The following is a 13,029-nucleotide window of genomic DNA, read 5'->3' as shown; positions in this document are numbered from 1 at the left end:
CCACTTTGGAGAGAGATACACAAATCTAACCGCAGAAATGTTGTGCCCCGAAAAAGGGGCATCAATGGAGGCATTTCTGGGTTAGGGCTAAACTTTAGCCAGTGAGGGCACACATGGAGCACTCTCCAGCTAAAGCTAGATGCACAAGTCTGGTCAGAAAAGGAGCACTCCTAATTTTATCCAAGTGTATTCACTGAATATCTGGGGCAGTTACGTGCATAAGTTTTCTGCTCGCTGAATCACTGAATATTGACCTCACTGCATTCATTTTAGGATCTATCTAAGGCTACGGCTGTACTTAGTAGGCAGTACCATTCAAGTGCACGCTGAACTGCTACTGTTGCTGTTTTATTTCTCTCTCTCCCAACAGAGCCGGATGGCAGAAAGCCTGCGTCTCTTTGACTCCATTTGCAACAACAACTGGTTCATCAACACCTCCCTCATTCTGTTCCTCAACAAGAAGGATCTCTTGGCAGAAAAGATTCGCCGTATCCCACTGACCGTCTGCTTCTCCGATTACAAGGGCCAGAATACATACGAGGAAGCAGCTGTCTATATCCAGCGGCAGTTTGAGGACTTGAACCGCAACAAAGAGACCAAGGAGATCTACTCACACTTCACCTGCGCCACCGACACTAGTAACATCCAGTTTGTCTTTGATGCTGTGACAGACGTCATCATCCAGAACAATCTCAAATACATTGGCCTTTGCTAAGCAAGTCAGCAAAGGCTGTTCGCTTTCTGAGGGGAACTTGCCTCCACTTGGCAGTGGAAACAAAGGGGGCAGGCACTTGGGTGCCAGGGGACCTGAGGTGTTTCACAGAACCTCCAAAACCCCCCCCCCCCTCCCTGGCAGACATTTTTTTTGTGAGATTCTGGAGGTTTCAGTAGGGTTGTGGTAAAATTAAGGTATATAGCTGTGAAGCACCATTCATCTTCCTCATCATCATATTGTGGGGTCCTGGTAGATGGTTCAGTGTTGTGTGTTACTGGGACATGCAGAACTGGCATATCAAATCATTTTTTTTCTTGCTTCAGCTATCACAGGTACTGAAAGAAACTAAGTTTGATTAGGAGGGGCAGGTGTCTACTTTGCACTTTCTTTCTGAGAAGGCTTAACCGGCATCTAATGAACAAAAAGGGAAGGAGTGTACTCACACTGTTCTCTCTATGGATCCTTTGTACATCGCCTGGTACGCAGGTGATAAATAAATTTTAAATAAATAGAGATAAAAGATAAAGGTAAGACCTCACCTAATGCCAAATTCTCTAATGATGTATGTACCGTAAACGTAACTCCCAGACTTCCTTGCTAAAGGCAAGAATAATGCAGTACTCCTCTACTCCCGGACTCGCTCGCTAAACTTTAAAAATATGCAGCCAAAAAGTGGATCAGCAAACTGTATAACCCAGAAAGCTCAACTGAGGCCAGTGGCCTTCCCGCAGCGAGGAATTTTATACCTGCAAATACTATTTTACTTTTTTGTTCTTTTTTTTCCCAAATCACACGTATCATAAAAAAAAAAAAAAAAGGATACAGAAACTTATAAAAAGTGATTGAATATTCTTTTTTCCTTTTTAATCTACTGGAAAAAAAAAGAAAAGCAGCATCTGTTCATTTTCTGCCCTTGACTGTGCTGAGTGTGGGGGATTCTGATAGAGTGACGCTTCTCCTGGTGACAGCAGGACTGGGTGGTTCAGCCTCCTCATAGGCTATACACATCCCTCTGCCTGCCTGCCTGTCTTTCATTTTTTTACATTAAAAAACTGATGTATTGAGAAACAGAGGAGAGGAGCAATATGAACAATACTGTTGTGTCTTGGAATTTAAACATATGTGGTCGTCTCATTTTATACCAACAAATTTTACCAAATTAAAAAAAAAAAAAAAAAAAAAAAAAAAAAAGTATCATTTACCAATGAAACCAGTGAGCAGGATAAAATTGGTGCCAACATTAATCTGATGTCTCTTGCCGTGCAATGAGCTTAAGCGATTTTCAGATCAGGCACTGGTACCATTATTGACATGAATATTTAAATGCATTTTAGTGAGGAAAAAATTCTTGTGTCTAGTTACAGACTGTTTATGCTGCTTTAATCTTGCCTGTACAAGTCCCGTCTTATATATGTATACATATTAAATAATCTTGTTACCGGTATGTACTGTTTGAAGTCTGCTGCTTTTAATTGATTCATTAATTAATAAATATTTTTTTTCAATAGTTTTTTTTATCCATCATTAGTGCTTTTTCCCCCTTCAGTTGAGGTTTTTTTTGTTATGTATGCATATTACGTATACCATCATCTACCGGTTCATTCTTTGGTAAAGAGCGACAATGAACCGGTAGATGATGATATACATAGAGAGTGCCTGAAGCCCATTGTGCAGCAAGAGACATCAGATTAATGTTGGCACCATTTTTATTCTGATAACAGTTTCATTGGTAAATAATTCTTTTTTTTTTTAATTTGGGAAAATTTGTTGGTATAAAATTAGAGAATCGCACCTCAGTTTTGTTTGATATAGATATTGATATGTGAGGTGTCTTTCACTGCACATGTTTTTGGAATTTTAAACAAACCTTTAGGGGTTGATTCACCCATTTTGCAACCACAAAGGAAACAGGTAAATGGCTATGAAAGAAGGTCAGGGAATAAAAAAAAATCACCATTCAAAACTGGAGCAGTCTCCACACGTGGTCAAATATAGTGCCAATGGACATGTAATTTGAGGCCTGCCCTGCTCCAAGCAGCTTCTGCACTATTCCTTATTAAACATGCAAATTTACCCCGGTGACACTGGTTCCCTTTAGAAAAGGTGAGCAAACATGGGCATGAAATCAGCTCGATTTAAGAGCAAGAAGCCAAAACCACCCACCCTCACTTCCAGCTCCACATCATCTAATCTGCATACTCACTAGAACACTTAATTATCCTGGCTCCAGAGAATTCAATGTGGAAAACCCCAGCACTTGTTCATATGTATAAACATGTCTTTACATGGCAAACAAAATTACCATCAATGGCTTAGGAAGGTACCACTCCACTTTTCCAATGCACTTAAAAAAGGGCAAAGTAGGAGTAGGGTGAAAAGGAGCTCTGTCTATTCCTATATGGCATAACATGGGGCACTTTCAATAGAGCAGCTCCTGAAAAAGAGGACAACAAAGGAATGGCACAGCAGGGCAGGAAAACAAAGAGTTGACATTTAAAAGTCTCATCACCTTCCAGAAAGCTCTTAGATGAAGTAGTGGAACAGTTCGCAATCTATCCAGGATGCTGCATATGCAACAGCCCCTCTCCCAACTTCTCCTCTATGTCTAAAGATGTTAATGACAAAAATGTTGTGTAACATTCAGGACATGCTAAACCCCTTACTGATTTGCACTAGCCAAAGGGTTAGGAACCTCTAGTGTAGTCTATAAAACAAAGCCAGATTTTTAAAAGTCCAAAGCTGTGCTCAGGGAGCTGGTGGAGTGATAGGTACTGCTGTACCCCTCTTCAGAGGCAGAAGAATGGAGGAAGAGAGCAGTCAGGCCAAGAGTGGGTAACCTCTAGAAACTATAAGGCCAATATGCAAAAAAAGCCCAGTATCTAAATTTAGGCTCCTAAGATAGTTTACGAATTTCAGTCAACTTAGGTTCCTAAGTGGTCAGCTGAAAATTTACCTAAATTTAGGTTCTATAAAATAAACAGGTTGATTTTAAAAGCATTGCTTGCACAAAAATGCCCACATGCACGCGAGCAACGCGGATTTTAAATAGCTGCAAAATACATTCGTATGTACCCGTGTGCGCATGATGAATAAGGGAGCGGAAAAGGGGCAGGGCATGGGCATTCCGGGGTGGCCAAGACTTATGCGCATACCTCTGTATTTTAAAACTGAAAACCACAGCGCATATATGCTAGATATCCACATAATTTTACCGCTGCTCCTGATAAGGAGCAAGTCTGTAGATCTCGAGTTTTAGGGCTTATAGAACAGGGTGAGGGGTCCAAGTCAACTGGGGGACATGCAGGACAAAGAACCAGAGGCGTCTAAAAGACCTCGCTATTAACTGGTAAAACTGGTAGGCTAATTGCAAAACTGGCAATGTGCCTCGTGCAAGCATGTTTAAAAATCTGCTGACAAAGTCCTGTGGAAGACACATGCACGCTCTTAAAATTAAGAGCATACTTCCACATGATTGGGGCATTTTACAACATACGTGTGCACAATTAAAAATTCCAGCATATCTTTGCTCGCGCACTGATACGCGTGTATGAATGCATGTGCGCTCGTTTTAAAATTACTGTCTTAGGTTCTTAAATTTAGGGCTGCATTAATGTTCCTAGATTGAGGCTCCTAAGTTAGGTGCCCAGTGCTGAAAATCAGTGCTAAGTCCTTAATTTTCTTCCCCTGCTCTAACTCAGCCCCTGTAGCCACCCACTTTTTAGGGTCCTAAATTTAGCTGCACAATGAAACTAGGGACTAAATGTAGGCACTCATCCCTACTAAATTTTCTAAAGGGCCAATTTATTTATTATAATTTTTTCTATACCCGCCTTATTAGCCAGAAAGGCCATGCAAAGCAGCGCTTAGTAAAAATCATACACTATCAACCTGCCCCACCCCCAAAATACCCATTAATACAATAGAATTACATTCCTCAGGAGCCTAAGTCCCACAGTTAAGCACCTAACTTTCTGAAAATTGACCTCCACAAAAACATCACTTGTCCCACAGAAGATCACAATGGTTCCAGTGCTTAGCTAGTACATCTGATGTCTCCCGTTCCCTGGCACACATGTTGCCATGGGGGGTGGGGCGGGGGCTTTGCCTTAATATTTGGGAATTGTGGCAGAAACCAGAAAATGTATCTGTCACATCCATCCAAGCAACAGTCATAGCAAACCTGATATCCAGGCTGTGGTGCTGATTACGATTCCAGTAGATGGCTCCATGGCTCCTTGGAGGAACCAGACCCATATAAGTGCTACTGATAGCTCCAATTATATTAGGGAAGTGAGCTCTATCAAAAAAAGCCCTTTCCTGTTCAGTATGGGGATAATGGATCTAGGAAAGCAAGGTCTCCAGAAGAGACCGAGGACTGACTGGTGTAAATCATGTCTTCTGCCATCCTCTGGAAGGATCCAGTAGCCAAACAGCACAGAACAGTCTCTCCTTTCACTTCAGACAAGCTGTGAGGGTCTCCTACACAACGTCTTATAAAGCTGAGAGCTTGAGTCCACCTGAATCTACTCAGGCACTCTTTCAATGTGCTCTGGGGAAAAGTATTGTGCCGTGGCAGGCTTAGCATCTCCAGCAATGTGCATAAAACAGAGCCCGTGAATGTACCTCAAAGCACAGTCATCTTAGCACCACCTTCTGCTTACCCTGTTATACAGGCTGCTGCTGACAAATGAGCACAGGGTAACTTTCAGCTGTGCCGAGGGACTTCCCCCACTCATATACCTCCAGCTGTTCTTTCAGACCAGTACTGGCATGGATGTGACTACTGCTGAGCTGACTCTTTAAAAAAAAGTGGCAAGAAACCGTTCCAAATGAGGCTTTTTGGTAACTTTTCCCTGAGACAATTTTCAGAATCCATTCCAGTGCAACTGGATAAAAGTAAAAGGAAATAGGATAGCTGTAGCACGATCCAGCTCTCATGATTTCCATGGAAGAAAAAGAAAAAAAAACCCCAAACAGAATACATTTTTCCTCTCATAGGAACCAATATGAACTATGTGGTGAAAGGGAAGGCTGAATGGATTTACTCCAGCTCTGAGCAGGGGTAAAGATATTTGGGGTAAAGAAAAGCCATGTTTCGAGGTAGATAAATAACTTTTAGGAGTGCAAGTGGAGGCAAAGCGGAGCCAGCTTACAGACAGGTCAATACTGAAAGCTATCAGGGTATGAAACTTAGCTGGATAAATTATATCCTGCTTTTTGCCAGGTAAACTTATCCAGTTAAGTTAACCAGATAAGTAGCACTACCTGATCCACCTACTACTTGCCCAGAAAGCTGGATAAGTAACTTATCCGGTTATCTAGTGGTTGCTGAACATAACCAGATATTCAGCAGCCGCTAGATAACCAGATTAGCACTAGATAGCCAGATAAGTAGGACTTAACGCACTTTCAATTTGTTGACCAGCAAGTATCAAAAGGAAATAAGTAGAGTAGAATCCCACACTCAATAAATCATACAGGTAGCCAGCAGAGTATGGAGCCGATAAAGGTCCTTACAAAAGTCTGATGATTCAGAGTACTTTATTCACAAGACAGCTCCTCTTGTCGGAACATATTCAATCAACAATCTTTAAAAATGTCCCCCGACACGGACCCCGTGTTTCGCCCAAAGGCTGTGTCGGGAGGGACAACGGCATAAATTCCAGATACTTTTCATGTATCGAACATCAATAAAGGAGAAGTGCACTCCCTGAATTTATGCCGTTGTCCCTCCCGATGCAGCCTTTGGGCGAAACACGGGGTCCGTGTCGGAGGACATTTTTAAAGATTGTTGATTGAATATGTTCCTACAAGAGGAGCTGTCTTGTGAATAAAGTACTCTGAATCATCAGACTTTTGTAAGGACCTTTATCAGCTCCACAACTCTGCTGACGACCAGCATGTATAGCCAGGATCTGCCCCCTGTTAATTCCATATATCTTTATTTGAGCCCCTTTGAAGAACTTTCTGAGAGTTTAAAAACAAACTGAACAAAAACTAAATCCTCTTTGGAGCCAAACTGCTGGGAAGTGAATCGACCCCTATATTATTTGCACATCAGTAAAGGATTCTGCACTTCTTTGCAAAAATCATTGCTTGGATAATGTAATGTTTTGATTAGGGCACTATGACTTTATATTGTGGCAGAAAATCATAAAGGTCTATTCTTTTACAGTTTTCTCTTTTATGTTGTCCTTACCATGTAAAAGATCTGGTGTAATCTTCAGTGGGAAGTCAGCATGTAAATAGGTACCAGATCATGTCAGACACATATACCTACTCCTGGAAATTCTCTGCCACTCCCTATATGTCCCACCCACCAATTCCAAGATTATTAAGAGAATCCTTTGCTAAGGGCTTTATGAATTGCAAACAAGATTTAGCTTCAGAATGAGAGCATCACAATGATTGAAAAGGCTGTCCAGCTGCAGACAATAAAGATTCAAAATGATACAGAATTTGGTATTTCTTGTTTTTATCACCAGTTTTCTTTCAAAAATCAAAAGGAGGAGATGGGCTGTTGTAGTTTATAAGTTCTCCAAGGGAAACTGCAAGGACAATGAATGGGTCTATAGAAGAGGGACATGGTGCTAAGAGTGGCTCTGTTACTGACTGTGTAACCTTGGAGCAGTGACCTTTAATCTCCCAGAAGGCAAAACAAGGCTAAATGTATGGACTAAATATGCAGCGCTCCTATTACTCTCCTTAATGACAAGAAGAGAAAAGGCCCAGTACAGAAATGTAGCGAAGAACGCACTGAAAAATATACTTAACACATATACACAGATACCCCAACTCAGGGGACAGACACATACACAGCAACAAATTCAGATTCAGATAACTTTATTGGCATGACAATTTCACATGTATTGCCAAACAGCCATCATACATGCAGCAATATGCAAATAGGAATACTATTCAAGGGTGCCAACACACATGTTGATGCTAGAAAATACAGGAAGACTTAGGCATGCACAGATTTGCTATAGTTCTTAGCTAGAGAAGATTAGATGCTTATCTGAAAACCCACAGCAAAAAGAGCAACAAAATCAACCCAAGCTGTCCAGGCAGGTGCAGCCCAAGGAGCTGAGCTGCAGTGGCTGAATCAAGCTCCTCTAGCCCATGGTTCAAACTTCTCCAAAGGCAGGGTCTAAGTGATCTCTGGGCTGAAACATTGAGGGGGAAAGGTTAATGCCCTGCCACACTGGCGACATGAAACCATTTGGACCCTGACCAAATCAGAAGGATTAAGGGTGCCATTTTCAAAGGTGTGGGCAGCTGCAAAGTCCACGGGTACTTATACCTGCAAATTTGCACCAGTTCTAAAAAGGGAAAGGATCATACCTGGGAACTCTCCAGATCTCACCTGGAGACTCCAGGTATACAGACCTGACACTGGGTCTCCAGAAGAGCATGGCTGTCTTTTTCTGGGATGTATGGTGAACAGCAGGCACTAGGATGGTAGGCGAGGTAGGAAAGAACCAAGGTGGAGAAGCCTCTCAGCCTGCAGCTGTTATCCAACTTTCTGATTAGCTCAATCATAAAGGAGAGGAGGGGAAATAGGGTTGCACTCTGTTGGAAACACTTTCTCCAGCTGGCCCTACTGCTGCTCCAGCAGTCACAGCACTGACCAAGCGGGGTAAAGGAGCGGGGAGAAAGCAAGAGATGGGGGGACAAGAGTAAGGACGGCAATCAAAGGGGCAAACAAACGGACAGGCCGATGCAATAAAACATGTGGGAGAGCCAGCGCTCCGAGATGAACACCCACTCTCCCGACGCGTGCCCAGACACCTCTCCTGGGCGCATGATTTTGTATTCAAAATTAGGCCGCGAGCTAATAAAGAGGCGGCGGCTGTAAGTGGGTCCGACAACCGAGGCTTAATTTTACCGGCGGTTTTCAAACCCGCTGACAGCAACGGGTTCAGAAAACGGACACCGGCAAAATTGAGCGTCCGTTTTTGAACCCGCCTTACAGTATAAGGGGTAATAATAGCGCTTCTAAAACGCGCGGCCAAATGGGGGTTCGGCCGAGCGCACCATTCTGTATCGGCCTGAGAGGGAGCAAGAGTGGGGAGAGGAAGACGAAGGAGAGCAAAGATAGGAGTGGAGAGAAGAGGATGGCAGGAGATGGGGGAAGGACAAGAGGAATGCCATATTTAATATTTCAGTTTTCACTCTTCTTTCAGGCAGCAGATATTTTAATAACTTTCTTTTTTTCTATCCTTGTCTCCTGCTTTGTCCATCTTTTTCTTCTTCCTATTCTTCCTACCTACTCTTTCACCATTCCTCTTCCTTTTCTCCTGCACTCTCTCTTTATCCCTGGATCTTCTACAGGGTGGGGAGAGTGGGCAAGCTAGTCTGAATTTCCAGGCTTTGAGGCTGTTTTCCTGAGAGCAGGAAAGGTTCCAGCCTGAGGGTTCAGCAGCACAGCTGCACACTGGCTTGCAGGGATCCAGAAGAGGCATAAGCACGGCAGTGAACGGACTAAAGTCAATCAGGAGGGAGAGCTGTGAATGAGGCTCATGTTTCTGAAGGAAGTGGAAGAAACTGCAAGCGCCCTCCAATCCCTCAAAAATGTTATAGTTTGTAATCTTCTTTTGAAATGTCATTTTTTATCCCAACAGTCCCTTTCTCTGGGTCTGAATAATTGTCCTGTGATGTTCTCACCTTCAGTTCACGTCATCTGTCCTGGGCTGCAGGGCCTAGTCCTCAGATAGATTTCTGAGACCAGTTTTAGAAATGAAGAAAGATTTATAAGCTTAGCTGTATTTTTCAGGGATATCTGAGGGTCTTTGTTGTACCTCTGTACTATTTATGTGCGAAGCAAGACAACTAAAGCTTTTTATCCTGCTCCCCTTTAACACACAGCCTCACTTCACAAGTAGGGAAAGGATATGAAAAAGCTTTATATTCATATGGAGATTTTTTTTTTATCAAAATGGAGGCTAAATCTATTAGCAGCTCTAGTTTTCTGCAAGTCCTAAATGCATGAATATGAGAGTTTTAATCCCTCAAGACAGAGGGAAGGGGAAGAGAGATTATTATAACAGATCAGTACTTAGATGAATGAAGTATTTAGAGACATAGAAACATAGAAACATAGAAATTAGGGCAGAAGAAGACCAAATGGCCCATCCAGTCTGCCCAGCAAGCTTTGCACATTTTTTTTCTCATACTTATGTTACTTTGGCTCTTAGTAACCTTTTGGTTCTATTTCCCTTCCACCCCCACCATTAATGCAGAGAGCAGTGTTGGAACTGCATCTATGTGAAATATTTAGCTTAATTAGTTAGGGGTAGTAACCGCCGCAATATGCAAGCTACACCCATGCTTATTTGTTTTCCCAGACTTTGTAATTCAGTCCTTGTTGGTTGTTGTCTGTATATATATCCTCTTTTCTTCATTCCCCCTGCCGTTGAAGCAGAGAGTTATGCTGGACATGATTTGAAAGTGAAGCATCAGTTTTTCTCCCTTGCCGTTGAAGCAGAGAGCTATGCTGGATATGCATTGAAAGTGAAGTATCAGGCTTATTTGGTTTGGGGTAGTAACCGCCATAACAAGCAAGCTACTCCCTGCTGTTTTGTGAATGCAAATCCTTTTTTCCACATTCATTCACGTCCTCTAGACTTTATGGATCCACAGTGTTTATCCCACGCCCCTTTGAAGTCCTTCACAGTTCTGGTCTTCACCACTTCCTCCGGAAGGGCATTCCAAGCAACCACCACCCTCTCCGTGAAGAAATACTTCCTGACATTGGTTCTGAGTCTTCCTCCCTGGAGCTTCAATCGTGACCCCTGATTCTGCTGATTTTTTTCCGACAAAAAAGGTTTGTCGTTGTCTTTGGATCATTAAAACCTTTCAAGTATCTGAAAGTCTGTATCATATCACCTCTGCTCCTCCTTTCCTCCAGGGTGTACATATTTAGATTCTTCAATCTCTCCTCATAAGTCATTCGATGAAGACCTACCTTTTTGGTTGCCCTTCTCTGGACCGCCTCCATCTTGTCTCTGTCTTTTCGGAGATACGGTATCCAGAACTGAACACAGTACTCCAGGTGAGGCCTCACCAAGGACCTGTACAAGGGGATAATCACTTCCCTTTTCCTACTCGATATTCCTCTCTCTATGCAGCCCAACATTCTCTGGCTTTAGCTATCGCCTTGTCACATTGTTTTGTCAACTTCAGATCGTTAGATCTTATCACCCCAGGCTGCTCCGTGCACATCAGCCTTTCTCCCCCCATCGAATACAGTTCATTCGGATTTTCACTCCCCATATGCATTACTCTGCACTTCTTGGCATTGAATCTCAGCTGCCATATCTTTGACCACTCTTCCAGCTTCCTTAAATCCTATCTCATTCTCTCCACTCCTTCCGGCGTGTCCACTCTGTTGCAGAACTTAGTGTCGTCCGCAAAAAGACAAACCTTACCTTCTATCCCGTCCACAATGTCGCTCACAAAGATATTAACAGGACCGGTCCCAATACCGATCCTTGCGGTATCCCGCTTAACACCGCTCTCTCTTCGGAGAGAGTTCCATTTACCAACACACATTGTTTTCTGTCCTTCAACCAGTTTGCAATCCAGGCCACCACCTCGACACTCACTCCTAAGCTTCTCATTTTATTCACCAGTCTCCTGTGCGGGACCGTATCAAAAGCTTTGCTGAAATCCAAGTGGATGTCATCGAGTGCCCTTCCTTGATCCAATTCCTTGGTTACCCTGTCAAAAAAGTCAATCAGATTTGTCTGACAGAATCTTCCCCTGGTGAATCCATGCTGCCTCTGGACCAGCAATTCTCCCTACTGTAGATAGTTCACTATTCTCTCTTCTCTCTTTCAACAGTGACTCCATTACTTTTCCCACCACCGAAGTGAGGCTAACCGGTCTGTAGTTACCAACCTCTTCTCTGTTCCCACTCTTGTGAAGCGGGACCACCACCGCTCTTCTCCAATCACTCGGCACCGCTCCGGTTCTAGGGATCTATTGAACAGGTCACACAGCAGACCCGCCAGCACATCTCTGAGCTCTCTCAGTATCCTGGGATGAACTTCATCAGGCCCCATGGCTTTGTCCACTTTCAGTTTCTCCAGCTCTTCCCATACATTTTCTACTGTAAATGGAGTTACATCTACTCCACTCCCCTCCAGTTTCTTGTTAACTAGCGATGGTCCTTCTCCAGGGTCCTCTTTAGTGAACACAGAACTGACGTATTCGTTTAATATTTCTGCCATTTCTTCATCTCTCTCCACACATTGATCCTTTCCACCTTTCAATTTCACTATACCACTATGAACTTTTCTCTTTTCACTGATATATCTGAAAAATGTTTTGTCACCTCTCTTTACCTCCTTGGCAATCCTCTCTTCCACTTGACTTTTTGCCGTCTTGATTAATTTCTTCGTCTCCCTCAGTTCTACCAGATATTATTCTTTGTGCTCCTCCCTTTGGGATCTTTTATATTTCTTGAACGCTGTTCTATTAGCCTTTATTTTGTCTGCCACCTCCTTTGAGAACCAGATAGAAAAGTAAAGAAAAGAAAAATGAAACCTAACATATAGATTAGTTGCCTTGGTAATTGCTCCTTTTAGATTGGTCCACTGTTGATCCACATCTCTCTCATTCTCCCAGCCTTTTAGTTCTTCCTCCAGGTAATTCCCCATTTCATCAAAGTCCGTGTTTTTGAACTGCAAAACTTGGGTCTTTGTGCTTCTTTTCTGTATCTTTTTTGTGATATTAAACCATATCGTTTGATCATCACTGGTGCTGAGGTGGGTGCCCACCTGGACATCAGAGACATTATCTCCATTAGTGAGCACTAAGTCCAGTATAGCTCCTTCTCTCGTGGGTTCCATAACCATTTGTTTGAACAAAGCTACTTGCAGGGCATCCACTATTTCTCTACTATTATTAGATTCTGCAGATGGGATTCTCCAGTCTACATCCGGCATATTAAAGTCTCCAACGATCACCACTTCTCCCTTCTTTCCTATCTTTTGGATGTCTTCAACCAGATCTCTATCCATCTCTTCCTTTTGGTTTGGAGGCCTGTAAACCACTCCAATAAAAATGGATGTCCCATCTTTTTTTAGGTTGGCCCATAGTGCTTCTTCATTGCCCCATCTTCCTTGCAGCTCACATGCTTGGATATTGTTTCTGACATAAAGAACCACTCCTCCCCCTTTCCTATCCTCTCTATCCTTCCTTAACAAATTATAGCTAGGGACACTAGCGCGTCCCTAGCGCCTCTTTTTGGACAGGAGCGGCGGCTGTCAGCGGGTTTGACAGCCGATGCTCAATTTTGCCGGCGTCGG

The 13,029-nt window shown here is 43.0% G+C and overlaps 2 protein-coding genes across 2 annotated transcripts in view; one reads left to right on the top strand and one right to left on the bottom strand.

Annotated features, from left to right (window-relative positions):
* The window catches only part of GNAZ (G protein subunit alpha z), a 69,625-nt gene extending 68,910 nt beyond the window's left edge, over nucleotides 1–715 (top strand). Inside the window, exon 2 of the mRNA XM_029620129.1 lies at nucleotides 371–715. Within this exon, the coding sequence (XP_029475989.1) occupies nucleotides 371–715 (345 nt within the window). The remainder of the gene's footprint in view (nucleotides 1–370) is intronic.
* RSPH14 (radial spoke head 14 homolog) overlaps nucleotides 1–13,029 on the bottom strand; it is a 124,609-nt gene that overhangs the window by 102,804 nt on the left and 8,776 nt on the right. The window lies entirely within an intron of this gene.

Source organism: Rhinatrema bivittatum, chromosome 11 (assembly GCF_901001135.1).
Source record: "Rhinatrema bivittatum chromosome 11, aRhiBiv1.1, whole genome shotgun sequence".
In the NCBI taxonomy this organism is placed as follows: domain Eukaryota; kingdom Metazoa; phylum Chordata; class Amphibia; order Gymnophiona; family Rhinatrematidae; genus Rhinatrema; species Rhinatrema bivittatum.
The sequence above is the reverse complement of the archived record's forward strand: the minus strand, read 5'-3'. Positions and strand labels throughout refer to the sequence as shown.